The sequence below is a fragment of the Aquarana catesbeiana genome, linkage group LG02 (genome assembly GCF_042186555.1).
Source record: "Aquarana catesbeiana isolate 2022-GZ linkage group LG02, ASM4218655v1, whole genome shotgun sequence".
In the NCBI taxonomy this organism is placed as follows: domain Eukaryota; kingdom Metazoa; phylum Chordata; class Amphibia; order Anura; family Ranidae; genus Aquarana; species Aquarana catesbeiana.
The window spans coordinates 119375619-119400208 of record NC_133325.1 but is presented as its reverse complement, the minus strand read 5'-3'; the positions used below and the strand labels follow the sequence as shown (position 1 = coordinate 119400208).

At 46.3% G+C, this 24590-nt stretch overlaps 1 protein-coding gene across 1 annotated transcript in view; it reads right to left on the bottom strand.

Moving 5' to 3' along the window:
- The window catches only part of USP12 (ubiquitin specific peptidase 12), a 103105-nt gene extending 90985 nt beyond the window's left edge, over positions 1–12120 (bottom strand). The window contains exon 1 of the mRNA XM_073613399.1: positions 11848–12120. Within this exon, the coding sequence (XP_073469500.1) occupies positions 11848–11895 (48 nt within the window). The 5' untranslated portion in view covers positions 11896–12120. The remainder of the gene's footprint in view (positions 1–11847) is intronic.
- Positions 12121–24590: the final 12470 nt, after the last annotated feature.

The window sequence follows — 24590 nt, the reverse complement described above, 5'->3', positions numbered from 1 at the left end:
AAAAAAAAAGCCGATCACCGCCGGGTGCGAGTGGGACATCAGTCCCCATCACAGCGAGCTGCCGCCAGCTCCTCAGTGCCCACCTGTGCCCCGTGCGAGTGCCACCTAGCAGTAGGCAACAGTGCCGCCTACCAGTGCCCACAGTGCCACCCATCAGTGCCCACAACCAGTGCCTCAACAGTGCTGCACATCAGTGCCTCCTATCAGTGCCCATCATTGTCACCTACCAGTGCCCATCAGTGCCACCTTATCTGTGCCCATTAGTGCCACCTTATCTGTGCCCATTAGTGCCACCTTATCTGTGCCCATCAGTGCCACCTTAACTGTGCCCATCAGTGCCCACCAGTGCAGCCTCATCAGCGCATATCAATGAAGGAGAAAAATTACCTGTTTGCAAAATTATATAACAAACTATGAAACATGATTTTTTTTTTTTTTCAAAATGTTCAATTTTTTTTTAGTTTGTTTAGCAAAAAAAAAAAAAATCCCAGCTGTGATAAAATACCACCAAAAGAAAGCTCTATTTGTGGGGGGGAAAAAAAATGATAAAAATTTCATTTGGGTACAGTGTTGTATGTCCGTGCAATTGTCATTCTAAGTGCATCAGTGCTGAAAGCTGAAAATTGGTCTGGGCAGGAGGTGGGTTTAAGCTCCCAGTAAGCAAGTGGTTAATAGTGACAGGCGGTTTTTGTATGTTTATGAAACGCAGCATTAGGCCCCTTTCAAATGTGCGGACCGTTCAGATGCGCCTGTCAGTTCTTTTAGGCGGATCTGAACGGTCGCTCCATACAGCTCTATGGAGCGCCGGATGTCAGCAGTGACATGTCCGCTGACATCCACACCCCGATCTGATCCGCAAAATCCAGATGGATGCAAACCCTATTTTCCATCCATCTGGCGGATCGGATCAGTTGAAAACGGACAGGTGGTCCGTAATCATCCGATCCCCCCATAGAGGAGAGCGGACTCTCTGACAGGTCCATCCCTGCACAGAGTGCAGAGACGGACTTGTCATCTGCTGGCTCTGCGGGGATCAACGGAGCGATCCCTGCTGAGCAAGTGGAGTGCTAAATACGGACAGCCCTGTGTGAAAGGGGCCCACCCCTTAAACACCACTATATGCTTCAAAATAAAAACATAAATGGCTATAAAACTTACTGAAATGTCCATGCGTAAGTACCAGTATACTGTATGTTTGGCATTAATCACTGAGTGCCGTCAAACATACCAGCATAATAGATATCAGTAAAATTTCTGGAAAAGAAGTATTATCGCCAAAAACAGAAAGGCTTCTTTGCAGTAAGAGCTGTGAAAATGTGGCATAGACTCGCTCAAGAGCTTCTGTTTTCTATGTATAAAAGGAAACAACCCTTCAAACACTGCAGTTTTCCCAAGTGCTAAATAATCCAAGTGACAAATAAGGCCCCTTTCACACGGACGGATAGAATGGTGCTTTTAGCTGCGGATTTTCTAGTTTTCTACCGCAGCTAAAAGCACACAATGCTTTCCTATGGCCCCATTCACACACTGCGTTTAGCTGCGATTTATTTACATGCGGTTCTGTGCGGATATAAAAAATAGAATGGACTGCGTCCAGGAGCGATTTAGAGCAGCTATCTGCACATAACTGCAGGTAATCGCAGTGTACTATTTCTCCTGCGGATAGCAGCGGCAAGAAGGAAAGAAAAGCAACAGGAAGCACATCAGAAATGTCAAGATTGTGCAAACGCAGCTAAACGCAGCCGCACGTAAACGCAGGTAATCTAACTGTACAAATGTAGCTGATCGCAGTGCCTGGAATCTTGATTTCACAGAACATATTATATGCTTTTACCCGCGGCAGAACAGCCGTCCGTGTGAAAGGCGCCTAACACTTCCAGTGCTACGGCCGCTAAAACACCAAACTATCACATGAGGTCAGGCCTTTTGCCCTTGGGTTTTTTAGATTAAATGTTTTGGTTTGTGCACAGTAAATAAAAATGTATTAAATCTTATATCTCTTGATCTGTTTAATGAGCGTGTAAACAGCATAAATACAGAACACTGGGTATATAGTATGGCTGCATAAATGCTGCAGAGAATGCACACAAGGTCACCACCCTGGCCTGTTTACTCTGCCTGCCTTCTCATGTCCTTCAAATACAAATCCTCAAAGATTCCACTTCTATTGTGTGTAAAAGAAAAAAAAAAAAAAAAAAAAGGGACTTGTGACTTTCAAATTGAAAATGTTCTCACCGAAAGACTGGTAAGCAAAGAAAGTTATGGTAAGGACATGAAGTCTCTACCTACTTAAAAGTTGTTGTAAACCTCAGACATAAAATATGAACACAGCATATCCCTCTATAGTGTGTGCTTGTCTCAATCCAGAGCACCAAGTGTCATTTCCATCTGCTGCTTCATTCCTCTGATATCAGCATGAGTCACTTCTGACAAGTTTTCCTGACACCAAGAGAAAAAAGGTGAGCAGGGAAGGACCTCCCGCTGATTGACAGCCTCAGCTCTGTTCCTGTGAGCTGTGTGAAGGGGCAGGCTCTTCCCTCCAATCAACTCTCAGAGCTTTCCTAACTGAGCTCTGCAGAGTGTGACTTCAACTCTCCTCCCCCTTTTTTCTACAAGCTTTATAGATTCTGGACTTTGACCGTATGTAGAGAGGAGAAGACTGCAGAGGAACAGGTACATCTTATGTATTAAGATTTTTTTTTACATATGTCAATATCACCTGAGGCCAGTCCCTTCGCTGAGGTTATGTAAGGGTTCAAAGCCACTTTGTGGGGAGGATCAGTAAAGAGATTCATTCTGGTTGATTACTGCACTCTACAGAGTTTCCCTCCAAGAGATTTCCATCCTCCCAAGCAGACATTGTTTCAGGCTGACTAGATATAAAAATCTTTAAACAGAACTAAAAAAAGAAAAAAACCTCACTCTGAGCCATTTTCCTTTGTGTCAGACTCATTTCTCCTCGTGTTCCCAATCCTTGGCACTGGATTCACATCACGTGTTGCGTTTAGTGCGTGTTGACTCACATTAAAATGTTGAAGTGTGCTGAAATCAATTTTTTAATGGTGTGCTTTCTTTCCCCAACACCAGAAGCCAAAATGCTTCTCAGTTTTTATTAGGTTTATCATAACGCGCACTGTAGAAAAAAAAATGACAGATTTTGCCACATAAGCTTAATGAACTTAACGTGGATTCGGTTGATATATTGGTGCAATTTTCTAAGCAGAACTGCACTGCATCTGAGCACCACTGACCAAAAACACTATTCAATTCATTTTTAATATTCAATGCAAACTCCCCCATCCATCCATGTCTTAATGCTTTATTTTGTTGAGAAATCACTTTGAAAAAACCCCCCTCTAGCATATCTGGCTGGGGCCATCTTGAGTAAGGGCAGATGATTCATATAGCATTTACTTCCAGGAATCCATCTGCCCTTAGCTCAGGCCTGCATTCTGAAGACTCTTGAGATGTATGACATAATTTGCCTGGGCCAGGAAATAACTGAATAAAAAAAAAAAAAGTTTAAAAACCAAGTATGATATACTTTCCTAGTTACTAATGCTAGAAGCATACGGATTAAAATAGTCACTGCTGATTAAAAGAGTGAAGATCTACCTGAGGCTGTGGCTATACATCAGGGATATGCAATTAGCGAACCTCCAGCTGTTGCAGAACTACAAGTCCCATGAGGCATTGCAGGACTCTGACAGCCACAAGCATGACGGGACTTGTAGTTTTGCAACAGCTGGAGGTCCGCTAATTGCATATCCCTGCTATACATCTTTAAACTTCTTTTACTGCCTTAGTATGCATAGTATGGACACAGGTTTCATCTAAATTATATGTAATCCACTGCAGCCAACCCAAACCTTTGCAATTTTATTTTCTGTTTCTTACAAAGCCAAACCACATTCACACTTCCAAACCATGTTCTATGCTGACTAGAGGCTTAAAAAAAACATGCCATTAACATTTTTTTAGGTTTTCTAAATTGAGAGAAAAAAAAAAAAAAAAAAAAAAAAAAAGCAGCCACAGTTGGTGTCGTTTTTCTGTATTACAAGCAGCGGCTCTCAGGCCCCCCCAAAAAAAAGTATCATACTCCTGCATTACAGCACTGCCTGGACTAAACAGTGAGCAGGTAGGCTAGTCTTCATTATTAAATGTGAGTGCAGACTATCACTAAGAATCTGCGAGATCCAAGGCTGCTCTACGGTTTAAAGTGGAAGTCCAGCCTATTGTTAACCCCCCTTCTATCTACCCTGTGAAAGGAAGAGAGGAGAGAGAGAGAGAGAGAGAGAGAGAGAGAGAGAGAGAGAGAGAGAGAGGAGAGAGAGAGAGAGAGAGAGAGAGAGAGAGAGAGAGAGAGAGAGAGAGAGAGAGAGAGAGAGAGAGAGAGAGAGAGAGAGAGAGAGAGAGAGAGAGAGAGAGAGAGAGAGAGAGAGAGAGAGAGAGAGAGAGAGAGAGAGAGAGAGAGAGAGAGAGAGAGAGAGAGAGAGGAGAGAGAGAGGAGAGAGAGAGAGAGAGAGAGAGAGAGAGAGAGAGAGAGAGAGAGAGGACCATCACATGAAGCTGTTGTCAGCAATCTCTCCTTTTCATTGGAGAGATCATGATACCGGACTGGATTATTCTCAGAGTAGGTAAGTATACACATCTTCCTTTCACAGGGTAAATAAAACAGGGTTTAGAAGGGGGTGGAAGCCAGATTTAAGTTGAGGGAACAAACTGGACTTACACTTTAATATGCAATTTTGCAGTTCAATACTTCAGAGGATGTTTTCTAGGCCTTTACCTTTGATAGAATATTATAAGTAGTATTTATTAAAGCTGAACTCCAGGTATGGATTTTAGTGCATAATTACACTGGTACACAATGGACCAATGTGTATGTATGAGCCACACCCGTAAGACTGATGGAAGCAATGAGCCACTGTAATAGGTGATCTCCACTGTATTCTGGGTCCCATGCTGAGCGGCTGCCCTGCTGCATAGCAATTACAGGGGGTTACAAGCATGGCATGGGCACTATTCGTAGAATACCCTGTATTTTTCCCAATGAATGGAAAGCATTCTCCGATTGGAAGAGGCAGTGAGGTGATGTAAAGATTTTCACCCTGTCCAATCAGAGAATGTTTTGAATGGTGTCCTGTGACTGGCGTTTGTGTGAGTGACTCCTTGTGGTTACTATACAGCTGGGCAGTCACTTGGCATGGGACCCAGAAGACAGCAGCGATCTACTACAGTGATTATCAACTTCCACAGGTCTACCATATGCATACTTACACTGCTCCAAGCTAGATTCATTTAACTAGGCAATATTATTCATACCTGGAGTTCAGCTGTAGCCCTCCCTGGCGGTTTTCCCGAGTGTGGCTCGGGGTTAAATTTCAGCACCATTAATGCTAACCCCGAGCCACACTTGGGATTACATCTCAGGATCCTGGTGTGGTGTACTTACTTTGTCCCCAGGATCCTGCAATGTCCCCCCCGCTGTGTCCGTGGGCTCTGTCCTCCGCCCGATGTCCTGTGTGCCGGGCTCCATTCCCTGCGTGCGTTGTGACACACAGGGGCGGAGCCTGGTGGCAACTTCAAAAAAGTGAAAATTCATAACACATACAGTACTGTAATCTTACAGATTACATTACTGGATGAAATTATTTCACATCCCTTTTGTCCCTAGTGCTTTGTCCAATACCCTGCATGCAGTTTTATATTATATATACTGTTCTTTCTGCCTGGAAACTGGAGATTGTCCATAGCAACCAAAAAGTGTCCCTTTACATCAAAAGTGGTTTTAGACCAGTTAGAAAATAGCGATAATAAATTAGAACACATGCAAAATTGAGCGATAGTGAATCGTGGGGAAATTTATTTTATTATTATTATATTATTTTTTATAATTATTTATATTTATTATATTATAATTTATGATTTTGTGTTTCAAACTTCATCATACCCGGGATATCTACTAGACTCTTGGTGGACAGATTTAAGTGAGTTATTGCTAAGAATTACAGGCCTACAATATAAAACGCCAAATTTTTATGCAAAACAATTGTACCGCTTTGAGACGTAAAAATCTGAAATAATCATACTGCAAGGGAGGTTAAGTACCAAAGTGCTGTCATTTACATTAAAAGCTAATGACTAACTTTAATAAAATTAAGCTCCAAATCTTATTGCTTTCCACATGAAAATTTTGAAATACAAAACAGTGACTTCAGAAATCAGAAAAAGAAACTGCAACTAAATTCAATATACAGCTCATCTGGGGGCAGCTCTGGCTGCCATCGTATACTTACTGCACAAGTCAAAGATTAAAAACTATCGAACAAATCATTCAAATGTATTATTTCTGCCAAAGCCTTCAGCTTTCTCTGTGCAGCTTCCCTGAACTCCTGGTTGGAGAGCATGCAATTTAAGTGTAAACTAGTGTCACGTGATTGCTCTCCTCAGGACTACATGTCCCATCATTCATAGTGCCTTGCACATGCGTGCCCGTAGTGACGTCCTATTCATTTTCACTTCCTGTGTGTCTCCAGTGCAGGCAGAGGAGGCATGTCCTTTAAACTCAAAAGGGGTTTCCACAGCAAGCTAAGAAGCCATCCTTACCACGGGAATTGGGGCCAATGACCAAAGTCAGTGTGAAAAGGGAGGATATGCAAGGTCAGCATCCTAAACATGTTTGTTTTTTTTTGTTTTGTTTTGTTTTGTTTTTTGTGTCAAAGTTTGGCACCTCAGCAATTTCAAGTGTGCCCCCCCCCCCCCTCCCCTCCCCTGCAGTTCAGGATTTCAGGTCCCAATGGACTTCTATGGGAGCCCCTGAAGAACAAACTTTTATTTAACACATTTTCTTATGTAACTACTTTCTCTTCCTTCAAGTAATAGCTTTTGTTTTTGCCTAAAACAAAAATGCTCAAACCTGAAAAATGCACAAAAAGACTGCTTCAAAGTCACAAGAATCATGTGAATCCTGGCTCAAGCACAAATGAAGTGTTAGGCGACAAGACTGGTGCTACAAGATTCTAATCTCCCTGCTAAATCCACTTTTTTCTTGTGCCATGGTGCAGCTGGTGCACAGAACTGCAATACTGCTACACAAGTACGGGATATGAATCCATTGTGCATACCAACAAGTGAGGAATGACAGTTTATAAGGCAGATTATAATTTATAGGGAGAAATCCCCTCCTTACTACTAAAAGTAGAGAGACAGACACAGCAATTGCTGTGTCAACAGATGGACTGTATGTTATTACAACACACAAAAAACATAATCTAGAAGAGAGGGCTAAGAGCAAAAGAAGAACGTCTGAGCTCCTGACTACACCTGTGCCTAGGGCCAGATAACAAAACACACACAGGCAGGAGATAGTAATCCTTCTAATTGTAACCTGCAGGTTTCAGCTGCTGTGGTTTGTGTATAAAATAGCCACATGCACCTTGTGAGACAACAAGTCCGACCAGACCTCATACTCCAATCCAGAGGAGAGGACTTGACAGCAAGGAGAGAAAAAAAAAAAAAAGTACCTGTTACTTTTAATAATAACACCCCTGCGGTCAATATGGGGAATACAAAGAATTGCTGAGTGGTCAAAATGTTATTACATACAATAGTAATGTAAAGTGACGCACACGCACCCGGCCATCCACATGATGTAAACGAAAATGTGATGGAGCCAGGCCACCTTCTTCCATCGCTCTGTGGTCCAGTTCTGATGCTCACAAGCTTTTGGTTGTGGACACGGGTCAGCATGGGCACCCTGAATGGTCTGTAGCTACACAGCAAACAGCAATATCCATTTGTTCTGCTTTCAACACATCAACTTCAGGGACAACGTATTCACTTGCTGCCTAATATATCTCACAGATATTCAGATGTCATTGTAACAAAACAAAAACAAAAAAATCAACCTAATTCACTTAACCTGATCGTGTTCATAAAGGTATGGCTGATTGGTGTAGCTATGGCACATGTAGACAAACAATTGCAAAACCAAGGCAAGATCAGCATCCTTTAACCTCATTTCAGTGCCAAAACTCAGCCGTTTCTTATGCAACATGGCCTTTGGGATTTGTTCAGCCCTGAGTAATGGGCAAAGCTACCAATCTTTGTGCTCATGAGGAGCCATGTAAATATACACTATAGTCTACAGGCTATCGTCATGCTAAAGACTGCTAAAGTCATTCATAACAAGAAATGACATATTACACGGAACACAATCTGCGTCTATCGCTTTATCTTCATCCCAGAGAACCATGTGGACTGTGGCTGTACAAAACTGACTGTAAACCATTGTGACCAGATTCAAGTAAAAAGAAACAAGGCTCCTTCTGCTTGCTACAGGTGAGGACTCAAGTTCTTCTATATGACATCTAGTTTTTCTTCAGCAATCAAACAGCTAGAGTCTTAAAATAAAACACCAAAACCCAACATTTGATAAATTATTGACATAGATGATATAACAGACAAAAATGACTTGAACCGCAAAGCTCAGCGCTGAATTTTATAACATTATAAACTATGTGTACAGTTAGACAGCAAGCAACACAACATACCTGTGTGCATGTATCAATTGGTTTAGTATTGTTATCAAACCATATAAACTATGCCCACTGTAAAATAAAAGACAGCCCATCATACCTGCACCATGCTTGTGGGCTGTGTACTACCACCAGCATGTTTGCATGTTGTTCATGGCTGCATTTGGGGGGTGCGGGGCACAGTACAGGTATGATGGGGCACAGTACAGGTATGATGGGGCACAGTACAGGTATGATGGGGCACAGTACAGGTATGATGGGGCACAGTACAGGTATGATGGGGCACAGTACAGGTATGATGGGGCACAGTACAGGTATGATGGGGCACAGTACAGGTATGATGGGGCACCTGAGCCATCCAGCTCCAGCCTAATATGCACACAGGACAGGATCCCTGGGAGGAATCTCCTACTTTCAATGTTCTTAATTCCAAGGAAAATACCAATCCTTCTACATAAACATAGCTGGTCCACTCTATGGTTATGGCGGAGAGAATACACTATCCTGAGGGATGCTGGGAGCCCTTCATGACACACGTGTATAAACATTCTCATAGGTTGTATGCATTTCTGGCAGGGGAGGTGTTACTCTGAACCAATGTACACAGCCCACACAGGTAAGTCACCTACACAGCCGACTGCATGTAGCTCTATTCCCCCTATATCAGTTCAACCTGCAACTCCATCCCCTCACACCTGTGCCCTCCAAGAAATTCAACCCCCTTAAACTGGCAGCTGTATCCCCCTTCTACCTGTGCAACCTGTAACGCCAACCCCTCAGACCCCTGCCCACCTACAGCTTTCTCCCCCTTATACCTGTGTAACCTGTAACTTCATCCCCCCTCACCTCTGCCCACCTGCACCTCTACCCCCATATTTATCCCCCTCACACTGGCAGATCTATCCCCCCTATACCTCTGTCCACCTCATGCCTCTACCCACCTGCACCTCTACCCCCCTCATGCCTCTACCCTCCCCCCCCCCCCCCCAACCTCTGCCCACCTGCACCTCTACACCCTCATGCCTCTGCCCACCTGCACCTCTACCCACCTGCACCTCTGCCCACCTACACCTCTACCCTCCCCCCCAACCTCTGCCCACCTACACCTCTACCCCCTCATGCCTCTGCCCACCTGCACCTCTACCCCCCCCAACCTCTGCCCACCTACACCTCTACCCTCCCCCCCAACCTCTGCCCACCTACACCTCTACCCTCCCCCCCAACCTCTGCCCACCTGCACACCTGTACCCACCCTCCCCTGCACCTCTACCCCCACATGTGCAATCAGCAACTTCATCCCTTCACACCTGTGTCCACCTGCAGATTTATCCCCCAACACACCTGTGCCCACCCGTGTCTCCACCCCCCCACCTGGATCTCTGTCCCCTCCTCACACCTGGATCTCTATCCCCCTCCTCGCACCTGGATCTCTAATCCCCCTCCTCGCACCTGGATCTCTAATCCCCCTCCTCGCACCTGGATCTCTAATCCCCCTCCTCGCACCTGGATCTCTAATCCCCCTCCTCGCACCTGGATCTCTAATCCCCCTCCTCGCACCTGGATCTCTATCCCCCCTCCTCGCACCTGGATCTCTAATCCCCTCCTCGCACCTGGATCTCTAATCCCCTCCTCGCACCTGGATCTCTAATCCCCTCCTCACACCTGGATCTCTAATCCCCTCCTCACACCTGGATCTCTAATCCCCTCCTCACACCTGGATCTCTAATCCCCTCCTCACACCTGGATCTCTATCCCCCCTCCTCACACCTGGATCTCTATCCCCCCTCCTCACACCTGGATCTCTATCCCCCCTCCTCACACCTGGATCTCTATACCCCCTCCTCACACCTGGATCTCTAATCCCCTCCTCACACCTGGATCTCTATCCCCCCTCCTCACACCTGGATCTCTATCCCCCCTCCTCACACCTGGATCTCTAATCCCCTCCTCACACCTTGATCTCTAATCCCCTCCTCACACCTGGATCTCTATCCCCCCTCCTCACACCTGGATCTCTATCCCCCCTCCTCACACCTGGATCTCTATCCCCCCTCCTCACACCTGGATCTCTATCCCCCCTCCTCACACCTGGATCTCTAATCCCCTCCTCACACCTGGATCTCTATCCCCCCTCCTCACACCTGGATCTCTAATCCCCTCCTCACACCTGGATCTCTATCCCCCCTCCTCACACCTGGATCTCTAATCCCCTCCTCACACCTGGATCTCTAATCCCCTCCTCACACCTGGATCTCTATCCCCCTCCTCACACCTGGATCTCTATCCCCCTCCTCACACCTGGATCTCTAATCCCCTCCTCACACCTGGATCTCTATCCCCCTCCTCACACCTGGATCTCTATCCCCCCTCCTCACACCTGGATCTCTAATCCCCTCCTCACACCTGGATCTCTATCCCCCCTCCTCACACCTGGATCTCTATCCCCCCTCCTCACACCTGGATCTCTATCCCCCCTCCTCACACCTGGATCTCTATACCCCCTCCTCACACCTGGATCTCTAATCCCCTCCTCACACCTGGATCTCTATCCCCCCTCCTCACACCTGGATCTCTATCCCCCCTCCTCACACCTGGATCTCTAATCCCCTCCTCACACCTTGATCTCTAATCCCCTCCTCACACCTGGATCTCTATCCCCCCTCCTCACACCTGGATCTCTATCCCCCCTCCTCACACCTGGATCTCTATCCCCCCTCCTCACACCTGGATCTCTATCCCCCCTCCTCACACCTGGATCTCTAATCCCCTCCTCACACCTGGATCTCTATCCCCCCTCCTCACACCTGGATCTCTAATCCCCTCCTCACACCTGGATCTCTATCCCCCCTCCTCACACCTGGATCTCTAATCCCCTCCTCACACCTGGATCTCTAATCCCCTCCTCACACCTGGATCTCTATCCCCCTCCTCACACCTGGATCTCTATCCCCCTCCTCACACCTGGATCTCTAATCCCCTCCTCACACCTGGATCTCTATCCCCCTCCTCACACCTGGATCTCTATCCCCCCTCCTCACACCTGGATCTCTAATCCCCTCCTCACACCTGACCCTGATGTGGGGTGTGCTGTCAGTACTCTTCCCTGGCGGACAGGCCCTATATCTCCAGGCCCCGCTCTCCCCCGTGACTTCCCATTCCACCTGCCAGCCAGCATTAGGCCTCAGCTCATCCCCGGCCTCTCGTAACTCCGCACACCGCAGAGTGGACTCCGCCCCGTCCCCTACACCGGCTGTCCGTCCCCTGCAGCCCTCCCCCCGGATCCAGCTCCCAGGCCTCCCACACTTACCATGGTACAGATAGAAGCGATCCTGGAGACTGTCATTAGGATTTCCATCCGCCCGGCGCCATCTTCACCCTATCACCACCAATAGACAGGCCGGAGCCGCGCGCTCCCGCCCATCGGACACTCTGTACTGAGTCAGTGCGCGCCCGAGACCCCCTGTGCGCGCCCCCGCCGGTGCTGGAGAAGGGGGAGGAGTTGGGGAGGGAGATGATGAAAGTTCAGTGAGAGAGAGAGAGAGAGGAGGCGCGTGCCCGTCACATGAGGGGGAGAGAGAGGAGGCGCGTGCCCGTCACATGAGGGTGACAACTCCTCCTGTCATCTTGTCCCCTCTCCTCCCACAATGCACCTCTCCATTACAAACATCAATGGAGACGCCTCACAGCAGGGGCACGTCTACATGGAGTTTGTATGTTCCTCCATGTTGTCATAGGTATCAAAACACAGCCATGAATCACAAAACTACATATTTCTCCTGTACATTCTCTTGCAGATTGTGTCATAGAGCCACCAGGTTCTGTCATAAGACATTTGTAGGGAAAAATTGCTGTCTGGGCTCCATTACACGTGCAACGGTCTGTGAAAAGCATTCTGTGGTGTAAGGATGAGCTCCTGCGTGTTCGCACACTCCACGTGCAGAGCCCGCCAGGAAGTCGGCACGGCGCTGCGCTAATCACAGGCAGTGAGGTATTTCCCGATCTCTGCAGCCACGCATCGGACAATGTCTCACTGCCTATGATTAGCGCAGCGCAATGCCAACTTCCTGGAGGGCTCTGCACGTGGAGTGTCCGAACACGCCGGAGCTCATCCTTACTGTGGTGGATCACTTTTCAGAGAGCGGTACAGGTGCGGCTGACACACATTCAGAGGGAGATGTGAAATTTTTCTTTGACAGCCGAACAATGGGAATAGCGAGCTGTAACCAAGAGCCTAGAGTTTGGCTTGGCCCTATGTACTTCAGCGGGCGAGAAGTAGGGCCAAAGCTCTTTTTCCCACTTTGTACTTTGTTCTGCACTCATGTGACCCAGATTCAGCAGACAGCGAGCTAAAGTCCATGTCAGCTGACGTCACAGAGCTGGACCAGGCTCTGCGGTGATCCCAACAAACAGCAGCACAGGAAGCTCATTCATAGAGGAAACCAGGGCTGCTGTTAGAAACCACGGGGCCCCATACAGCCTACCTGATATGGACCCCATCCCACCAAATATCTAAAACATTTTTTTGCTAAAAAATACACTCAAATTATTATTAGTGGTCAGAAACATAAAATAACTGTACTGAGTTAATAAATAAAGCTTTGTGAGTAAATAAGTGTCTGGAGCTGTGCGTAGGCAAGCTAGGTTATGCCATGGGGACCTCTACGGACGTGTGGATGCAGGTGTATGGCCCCCAAATTCAGTCAGTGTGCATTTGGGGCCACTCACTCACACCTGCACACCTGTCAAATTAGGACTTGTGGCTGTGTTGGTACAGCCACTGCGTCCTCATAGAGTAACAAACAGGTAGCTCAAGCTGCACAAACTGATCATTCATACTATATAGACCAGAGAGCCCATGTGAATGAGTTCTTTTTACAAGTGTAGCATCCTCTATTCTAGGTAGGTGCTAAAGTTAGATTTTTGGCAAGTGCAGGTAAATTTAGGCAGGCCTAGCTTTAGCTAGGCCTGTTTGTTTTGATCTGTGGGGGTGGCAGTGGTTTAGAGCAGACTGGTAACTCACAGGCAGTGTCACTTCTTGGTTACCTCCCTCTGGCTCTCAGAAGATTCTGAAGGCAGAGGAGGGGAAGAGAGGTGAAGCTGTCTGGGGTGTGGTAAGAAGCCCTGACCTATCCCCAACTAGGATTGGCAGGGGGCAGGCCTCCTTAAATACCTTGAGTCAGCCCAGCTGGGGAGAAGTTGTTGGGGTGGAAGAACTGAGAGATGGAGTGATAGGCTGTCGGGGCCTTGGAGGGAGCCCCCCAGTCTGGGGGGGGGTGACCTTGGGCCAGGGGCTCGGAGCTGGGAAGGAACCCCCACACAACCCAAGGGGTGTCCTGAACAAGAGCAGGAGAGGACAGCAGGGAACACTGCCGGGCAAGTCTTCAGGAGTTTGGCAGCTGGTGCTAAACTTTTATTGGGGGGGCTGCAAACAAACCTCCCCAGGTCCGCACTCATCCCCCCACGGTCGCCGCACCGCGGCTTCTCTGTCTGGCCAATCCAATCCGCCGCCTGTCCTGATTGGCTGGAAGGAGAAGCCGGAAGACAATAGCAAATATTGATTCGCTAGTGTCACACATTGGTGGGTTCAGGGCTCAGTGCTCTGCACCCTGAGCCCAACCTTTTTCAAGCCAATTAGAGCCTCAGGCTCTAATCATGTGGCTTGAAAATAAAAACACTCATAGAAATCTACAAGTCCGGTGCCACAGAAGCAAACTAGGGGGGCGGCGCCCCTGCGCTTCTTCATATGGACCGCCCGCTCCTGAATATACGCCAGGTGGTAAGTCATGTAGTGGCAAGGCAGTTATGCCCCGTACACACGGTCGGACTTTGTTCGGACATTCCGACAACAAAATCCTAGGATTTTTTCCGACGGATGTTGGCTCAAACTTGTCTTGCATACACACGGTCTCACAAAGTTGTCGGAAAATCCGATCGTTCTAAACGCGGTGACGTAAAACACGTACGTCGGGACTATAAACGGGGCAGTGGCCAATAGCTTTCATCTCTTTATTTATTCTGAGCATGCGTGGCACTTTGTCCGTCGGATTTGTGTACACACGATTGGAATTTCCGACAACGGATTTTGTTGTCGGAAAATTTTATATCCTGCTCTCAAACTTTGTGTGTCGGAAAATCCGATGGAAAATGTGTGATGGAGCCTACACACGGTCGGAATTTCCGACAACAAGGTCCTATCACACATTTTCCGTCGGAAGATCCGACCGTGTGTACGGGGCATTAGTCTATCAAACAGAATTCACACTGCAAGTCTTGGAGGGTTCTTATGGATCAATAGTAGTGACATACAAAATGAGGGAGTGTTCAATACTGTCGAGTAATAAAAAGAATAAGAAAGCTTGGAGCAGTCTGCAAAGGAGTCCTGTGTCCAGGTATACAATATAGCTTGAGGCAGCTCTTTGCACTTGTGATATTAAGTATATCCACAATAAAGGGTACTAAGAGTGTGATGGAGCACGATTCTGAAAAGGCTACATGAGGTATTCAGTTCTGGGGGGAACAGAATAAATCAAGGTATCAGAAGACACTGCTGGGAATTGTAGAAGATATGGCAGGCAGTCATATACTCATGGGTTCCCAAGGGAGCGGAGTCTCATCGGTCCAGATCCGCTCAATCTGCAGCCCTCCATTCCAACAAGGCAATCGCAATCTCACAAGTGGGCTTCCTCGGCTTCTCCTTCCAGCCAACCCCATCCGCCTCCTGTCCTGATTGGCAGGGAGGAGAAGCCGGAAGACCATAGTGAATATTGATTAGTTAGCGTCACAAGTGGATGGGTTCACTGCACCTCAAGCCCAACCTTTTTTAAGCCAATTACAGTCACAGGCTTTAATCACGTGGCTTGAAAAAAAACAAAAACGCATGCAACAGTGAGTGAGTGGACAAAGGGGCTCCTTCCTCTGTTTTCCATCCTAAAGATCCCCCTGTGTGCCCGCAGCAGCAGGTGGAAGAGGAGGGAAGCTGGAGGCACTGCAGGACCAAGGGGGGCACACACACATAGGGGCCTGGGCAGCTGCAGGGGGAAGAGGATGATTCAGAGGGAGGGTGATCAGTGCAGTGGGGGGACATTTACAGGAACTAACCCCTGTGTGTCTCTCCCTGCAGCAGCTGAAAGCCAGCCAGCTGTTGCAGGGAAAGTCACACAGTGGATTGGCACTCGGGCTTTCACACTGGAGTGAGAGGAGAGGAGCTTTACAGGCGCTTTGCAGGCGCTATTTTTAGCGCTATAGCCCCTGTAAAGTGTCTCAGTGTGAAAGTAGCCTTATGCCGCGTACACACGATTGGACTTTACGGCATACTTGGTCCGGCGGACTGGATTTCGTCGGACAATTCGATTGTGTGTGGGCTCCAGCGGACTTTGTTTTCTCAAAAGTTTGACGGACTTAGATTTGAAACATGTTTCAAATCTGTCCGATGGACTCGAGTCCGGTCGAAAAGTCTGCTCGTCTGTATGCTAGTCCGACGGACAAAAACCGACGCTAGGACAGCTATTGGCTACTGGCTATGAACTTCCTTGTTTTAGTCCGGTCGTACGTCATCACGTACAAATCCGTCGGACTTTGGTTGATTGTGTGTAGGCAAGTCCGTTCATTCGGAATGTCCATCGTAAAGTCCGTTGAAAAGTCCGCCGGACAAAGCCTGCCGTAAAGTCCAATCGTGTGTACGCGGTATAACTCTTGGAGGTTGTGTTATGTGTTACTCCTACTTGGAGGTTGTGTCGAGCAGAGTTTCCCTGCAGGTCATTTTACAGATAATGCATTTCTGTTGTGACCAAGGGTACAGCTCTTCAATGGTTGATTAGATACAACACACCCAAATAAAAGTATATGTAGCATTAGGTGCATTTGGAACAAGTTAAAGTGATTGTAAAGTCTCGTTTGTTTTTTTTTTTTTTCTATAAAAATAACAAACATGTTATACTTATCTGCTCTGTGGAGTGGTTTTGCACAGGGCAGCCCAGATCCTCCTCTTCTTGGGTCCCTCTTCGGTGCTCCTGCCCCCCCAAAAGTTATATTATTCTTTTAAAGCAGAGGTCATAGAGATTAAGTTGGTGGGTGTTGCAATTTTTTATGTCACACAGTTTTTTTCAACCGTATTTATTTATTTTTTTAAAATGTATGTTTTTAATTTTAATGCAAAAACACAATACATTACCTAATTTTTTCAATTGATGTTACGCTGAGTAAATAGATACCAAACATGTCATGCTTTAAAACTGCACACGCCCTTGCAATAGCGACAAATTACATACATTTTACTATCCATGGGCGATGCTTTAAAAGCCTTTACAGGTTACCATTTTAGATTAACAGAGGAGGTCTAGTGCTAGAATCACTGCCCATGATCTGATGTTTGCAGAAATACCTCACACGTGTGGGATGATCGCTATTTGCGTGCGGGAACGACGTGCGCATTCGCCTTTGCATGCCAGCACAGGGGGACAAGGGCATATTAATTTTTTTTTTTTTTAATTATGAATTTTCTTTATTTTTTTATTTTTACACTTTTGCTTTCAATTACTATTTTTGGATCACTTTTATTGGTATCAGAAGAAATGTAAGCATCCTTTGTGACAGCAATAGCATGTGACAGGTAATCTTTATGAAGGTATCTGGGGTCCCCAAGACCCCAAATCCCTCTTCTGCCCTTAAAAGCACCAAGATCTGTGTTTTTGAATACTTTTGATATTTATAAAATGGCACAGTTGGCATACGCGTAAACCTGAAGTGATGTCATGTCATGTCATTGCTTCCGGGTTACTATAACGAACAGCCCAGGGGTGCAACTAGAAATAGCAGGGCCCCATAGCAAAATGTTGTATGGGGCCCCCCTGCAAACAGCCCCCCCCCAACAGCTGCCCTAGTGTCAATGTAGCGTGACCTGTGCCCTATGCAGCGTGACCTGTGCCCCATGCAGCACGACCAATACAGCGTGACCTGTGCCCCATGCAGCGTGACCAATACAGCGTGACCTGTGCCCCATGCAGTGTGACCTGTGCCCCATGCAGCGTGACCTGTGCCCCATGCAGCCTGGTCTGCCTGTGCCCCATACAGCCTCACGTATGCAGAGGAAGAGGCAAGCCACCCAGATCAGCAGAGAGCAGGATTGCCCGCTGTAATAGCTTTAATTTGAATTTCCCGTCTTCCCGGGGCTCATCGTCACATAGCCCCACCTCTTGGCCCGACGCCTTTGATGACGTCACATGTCCCACATTGGATCTCCGTTCTGTCTATCAAAGGCGCCATGCCAAGAGGTGGAGCTATGTGACGTGAGCCCCAGGAACACTGGAAGTTTTAATGAAAGCTATTACATCAGGCAATTCAGCTCTTCCTCTCCTCTCTCTTCCCCTGGCTGGGAGACTGTGCCAGCGGTGCTCTCATCCTCACTGGGCCCCACTCGGCTGCGGGCCCCATAGCGCCCGCATGGGTCGCTATGGTGGTAGTTCCGCCCCTGGAACAGCCGATCAAAGCCGTTCGCGGTCACTTGGGTCTCTCGGTGGAACAGGAGAGCATAACCAAGCTGCGGGAGGCGGGGCATCTCCTCCTGCTGCTTGAAAAAACAATCGAGCTGCTAGTTAGCTGCTCTGATTGCTATTACAAGAGAGCCGACCGTCAGCTCCAATAAAGGATACCGGGGTGATGCCTGTGGCTGCAAGCATTATCCCAGTATAACAAAAGTCCAGAGACATACAGGTACCTCTTAAGTACCGTATTTATCCGCGTATAACACGCACCCCAAGTTTAGGAGGGAATTTTAAGTAAAAAACTTTTAGGAGGGAAGTTTAAGGGAAAAAAACCTTACATTTAAATGCCCATCAATGCAGCCTTATCAGTGTCCATCTGCAGCCTTGTCAGTGTCATTGCAGCCTTGTCAGTGCAGCCTTGCCCCAGTGCAGCCTTGCCCCAGTGTCCATTGCAGCCTTGTCAGTGCAGCCTTGTCATTGCAGCCTTGACCCAGTGCAGCCTTGCCCCCAGTGTCCATTGCAGCCTTGGATGGATTTAAAATTGGCGCCGCCGAGATCGCAGGGACTGAGGGGAGCAGAGCGAGTGCCCCCGAGATCGCAGGGACTGGGCGGAGCCGAGATACACATAGCCGAGTGTACTCTGCTCTTCTCGGCTCCGCTCACAGTCACACCAAGTCCCGCCCTATGATGGACATAACACAGGTCCAATGGCGGGACTGGGTGTGACTGTGAGCGGGGCCGAGAAGAGCCGAGTACACCCGGCTATGTGTATCTCAGCGGCGATCGCTCCGCTACGCTCACAATCAGCGGAGATCGGCGGGGATCGGCGTATAACACGCACCCACGATTTTCCCCTGATTTTAAGGGGAAAAAAGTGCGTGTTATACACCGATAAATACAGTAGTTAAATTAAAGTTCTTGTGCCTGGAGTTCAGCTTTAAGTTTTTAAGTCAGGTTTTCATTGTTGAACCCATAAAAAATACAGAAAGAAGCCCCAGACAAAAATATGGAGGAATAAGAGATTTTAATTGTTGTTACATATGTATAACCACTTGCCTACTGGGCACTTTCACCCCCTTCCTGCCCAGGTCAATTTTCAGCTTTTCAATTTTCAGCAACGAAAATTGCGCGGCCATGCAACACTGTACCCATATGAAAAGTTCTCATTTTTTTTACACAAATAGAGCTTTCTTTTAGTTTAGCTTTCTTTTAGTTGTATTTAATCACCACTGTGTTTTTCATATTTTGCTAAACAAATGAAAAAAGACCAAAAATTTTGATTTTTTTTTTAATTACTTTCTGTTATAACATTTTGCAAACAGATAATTTTTCTCCTTCACTGATGTACTTTGATGGGGCTGCACTGATAGGCTGTACTGATGGGTACTGATGGGTACTGATGGGCACTGATAGGCTGTACTGATAGGGACTGATAGGCGGCACTGATGGGCGGCACTGATAAGGTGGGACTGATGAGGCTGTACTGATAGGCACTGATGAGCTGGCACTGATGAGCACTGATAGGCAGCGTTGATGGGCGGTAGTGATGGGGGAGCACTGATAGGCACTGATGAGGTGGTACTTATAGGGGTCATTGATAGGTAGCACTGATGGGCAGCAGTGATGAAGAGGCACTGATGGACACTTTTGTAGCTGCACTGATAATCAGGACATTGATGATTAGTGACACTGATGATTAGTGCTAAAGTGGTAAATGTGCCTTTGCGCTATCTAGAATGTGTATCACATCAAAATTAAGTTATAAAAATGAAAATAAAAATGGATTGCAGCAAAATCTAAAGTGTTCACAGTGACACCAATAAAAGCTCAACAATAAACAAAAGGTGATTTCGCGCAGTGATCCAATATACTAGGGATATCTCCTCTAGGTGTGATAAAGTGAAAGTTGATAACAGGTCTACCAAAATCACATAAAGTGCATTCAGTAAAATAATAAAAAAAAAAAAAAATCATAAATTCATAGCTAGTAAAAACATATATAAAGGGCTAGTAGAGATCACAGCAATACTAGTAAAGTGATGTTGATAAAATATTGATAGTAATTAGTTAAGTATTGCTGATGAAATATTAATATAAACATATATATTAATCAATGTGCAGTATAACTAAATAGTCCAAAAAAGGAGGGGATGGATGGAAATGCCAGGTCCTCCTGGGGAATACGGTGATATTATAAAGTCACGGGTGATGGAGTAGATCAAATTCCAATAGCTGGCTTCTCATTAATAAATATAGTGGTATTGCCCATAAAAACTTCATACAATTAATATAATGCAGTCTCCCAGAACTCTCACCTCAGGACAGGTAAGTTAATGCATCTGTGAGTTCAAGTTTGCTGGTAATGCCTCTGTTGTATGTAGTCAGTAGATGGTTTGTTGATTTCGGCCTATAAGCCCTCTGCTGGAGTACCTGTGAAACTCCGGTGTCAGCAACACTGCAGTGGGGGGAAGAAGGAGAAAAGGAAGGGGCTCCACTGTGCAAAGTCTTTTCTATATTTAGTTCACTTTTGTCTTCTGTTACCACAACACCTGTTGTCACCAAGACACCTAATACACTGACTCTTCCATTAGGGACATAAAAAAATTATAAAACATAGGAGGAGCTCCTGCTCTTGCAGCCTTCCTTTACTAAAGCCAGCAACCGTATCAGTGCCAGGGTTGTCCCCAGAAAAGTAATAGAGGGGAAATCTTCCAATGGGAATACTAGTTCTGGTGACCTGGGGGTCCCAAGGTATTCTCTTTTTTTTGTAGGGATTTTCTCTAACTTCCTGTTTGGCTATGGGACAGGAATTGAAGGTAAATATCCTCAATGGGACACAGATGGCAAAAAATATTCAAAATGGAAAAAAAAGTTTTGCCTATAGTTCTACTTTAAGGTAAATAAACTTTGCACTATGCAAGTTGCTGCAGAGTTTAGTAAATGAGGTAAAACTTCACTTTACAAAGGATATGCAATCACATGGAAGGATTTTTTTTTTTAAATGCATTTTTCCTTGTACATGTTTGGATGATGGAAGTCAGCAGAGACCCCCCTAATTTACTAAACTCTGCAGCAACTTCACTTGCAAAGTGCTCAGTTTATGTGCCTTTAGTAAATCCACCCATTACATTTAATAACTCCACCAAATTGCATTTAGTAAATCCACCCTATTATATGTACACTGAGCAAAATTATAGACGCAACACTTTTTTGTTTGCCCCTATTTATCATGAGTTGAACTTAAAGATCTATGACTTTTTCTATGTACACAAAAGGCCTATTTCTCTCAAATATTGTTCACAAATCTATCTAAATCTGTGTTCATGAGCACTTCTCCTTTGCCAAGATAATCCTTCCACTTCACAGGTGTGGAATATCAAGATGCTGATTAGACAGCATGATTATTGCACAGGTGTGCCTTAGGCTGGCCACAATAAAAGGCCACTCTAAAATGTCCCCTGTCTCCTCCCCTCACCCCTCCATCCAAGTCAGCTGCCACTGGTGTCTCTTCAACCAGACTTGTTGGTTGGAGGCTAGACAGTGGGGACCTTGAGTGGAGAGTGTGAACAAGTTTTGCTTTTGACTGCTAGTGATTGCTGTGTTGCATTTTAGGTTCTTTTTGGGGCTTTTCCTTGCAGATTTTTAACACCTTTTCTGGCACTTTTTTGTTTTGTTTTTTTTTTTTTATTACTAATTAAGGGGAGTGGTTAATTGGCCACAGGTGCTTGAGGCCTATATACATTTCTGTAGAACTCATTTTGAACCTGCTGGAACTCTGTCCAAGTGGAACTGGACTAAGTGGTGAGTTAAAAACAAGAGTTGAAAACAGGAGGTTATAACAGGGGTCATAGTACCTGTGTAGTGTGAGTACCTAAGTGTTGTCTGAGTAGTGTGTGTGGATCGTTAGTACTTGTGTATTGTGTACTGTGTACTTGTTTATTGTGAGTGCACATAGGTCTGCGGGTGCACGTAGGTCTGCAGGTGCACACAGGTCTGCAAGTGCACGTTGGTCTGCGAGTGCACGTTGGTCTGCGAGTGCACGTTGGTCTGCCAGTGCACATAGGTCTGCGAGTGCACGTAGGTCTGCGAGTGCACGTTGGTCTGCGAGTGCACGTTGGTCTGCAAATGCACATAGGTCTGCGAGTGCACGTAGATCTACGAATACCTGTGGATTGTCTAGTTGAGTACCTGTGTATTGTCTTGTTGAGCACCTGTGTATTGTCTTGTTGAGTATTAGTGTCAGGAAGCTAGTTGTTAGGTAATTTGTACAGGGTATAATCCCCAATCCTCATTAAATTAATAGGTATGATGCCCGGCAGTTGTGGAGAGGCGACTTGGTGTACATCTTGCGGCATGTATGTGTTCCTTGACCATCAGATCGAGGGTGAATACTGCTGTGCAAAATGTAAGCACATTGTTTCCCTGGAAGCCCAGGTTCTGAATCTGGGGAAGCAACTGTCAGCACTGAGAAGTCCCTCCATACTAAAGGAGAGCCTGGAACATACACGGCAGGTGCCGGCAGGGGCCAGCACAGAGGCAGGTGGAGACAAAGAGGCGCAGGCACTAGGTAAGAGTAGATGGGTGACAGTCAGGAAGAGTAGAGGGGGAAGTGCCAGGGAGGCCGATCCAGGGCTGGAGCATCCCAATAAGTAGGCTCCATTGAGTGACATTGGTGAAACCAGTCAGGGGTCAGCACTGCTGCAGCTGAGAGACTCTGCTAGCTGCCGGAGGAAGAACTCCTCCAGTGAGAGTGGGGGGGGGCGAAGGGAAAGGAAAGACAGATTCTGGTGGTAGGGGACTCAATTCTAAGAAGGACAGAGGGGGCAATCTGTAACAAAGACCTGTACATACAACTGTATGTTGTCTACTGGGTGCTCGGGTTTGGCACATACCGGATCTGGTGGACAGATTACTGGGAGGGGCTGGGGAAGACCCAGCTGTCATGGTGCACGTTGGCACCAATGACAAAGTCAGAAGCAGATGAAGTGTCCTAAAGAACGATTTTAGTGATCTTGGGAGCTAAATTGAGGAAAATGACCTCCAAGGTAGTATTCTCAGGAATACTACCGGTACATCAAGCCACACAAAAAAGCAGAGGGAGATTAGGAAAGTAAACAAGTGTCTGAGGAGCTGGTGTAGTAAGGAGGGGTTTGGGTTCCCGGTGGACTAGGCTGACTTCTCAGTCAATAACCAGTACTATAGAAGGGATGGACTGCACCTAAATGAGGAGGGTGCAGATCAGCTGGGAATGAAGATGGCCAAAAAGTTAGAGGGGTTTTAAACTAGGCGATAGGGGGGGAGGTAGAGAATTTCAGTGCGGAACATATTCCAGAGGGTAGTATTGGGGGCATTAGTGGTAGGTTGACCAAAGCACATAAACCCAAGATAAGTATAGTAGCAAGTCCTAGTTGCAATCTCAGAACACCCAATAAGAGGATAATATGCGACCGGTCTAAACTACGTGGCATGTTCACCAATGCCAGGAGCCTGGTGGACAAGATGGGTGAAACAGAAATACTGTTTTACGAGGAGGATTTGGATTTTGTGGGAATTTCAGAGACCTTGTTCAACAGCTCTCATGATTGGCTGGCAACCATTCAAGGGTATACCCTTTATCGCAAGGATAGAGAGGGTAAAAAAGGGGAGGGCTATGCCTATATATCAAGAATAATGTACAAGTGAATGTGAGCGATGACATCACTAAGGGAGCTAGGGAGGAGGTGGAATCCTTATGGGTAGAGCTCCAAGGTATGAAGCTAAGGGGAAAATAATACTGGGAGTATGCTATAGGCCCCCCTATCCTGAGGGAGGAAGGGGAGACAGATATATCACAATTTGGATTAGCAGCAAGGATGGGAAGTGTTATCATAATGGGGGATTTTAATCATCCAGACATAGACTGGGCGAAGGGAACCACGCATTCATCTAAGGCTTGCCAGTTCCTAAATGTCTTGCAGGACAATTTTATGGGTCAGATGGTAGACGCACCAACTAGAAATAAAGCGTTACTGAATCTACTGATTACCAACAATACAGACCTGATCACGGATGTGGAAATACGGGGCAATTTAGGTAACAGCAATCACAGGTCAATTGGCTTCAGTATAAACCACACAAATCGGAAACATAAGGGGAATACTAAGACACTGAATTTCAAAAGAGCCAACTTCCCTAAACTACTAACCTTGCTAGAAGGCATAAATTGGGATAAAATCTTAGGAACAAAGAATACGGAGGAGAAATGGGTTTGCTTTAAGAGCATATTAAATAAGGGCATTAACCAATGCATTCCATTGGGTAATAAATTTAAAAGAGCGAACAAAAGTCCTGGATTGCTTAACTCCAATGTAAAATGCATATAAAAGCAAAGGAGAAGGCCTTCAAAAAATACAAGGTTGGGAGATCATCATCAGCATTCAGACTTTATAAAGAATGCAACAAGAAATGTACGGGTGCAATAAGGACGACTGAGATAGAACATGAAAGACAAATAGCGGAGGAGAGCAAATAAAATCCCAAGAAATTATTTAAGTATGTAAACCTAAAAAGGGAGGACAGACCATATTGGCCC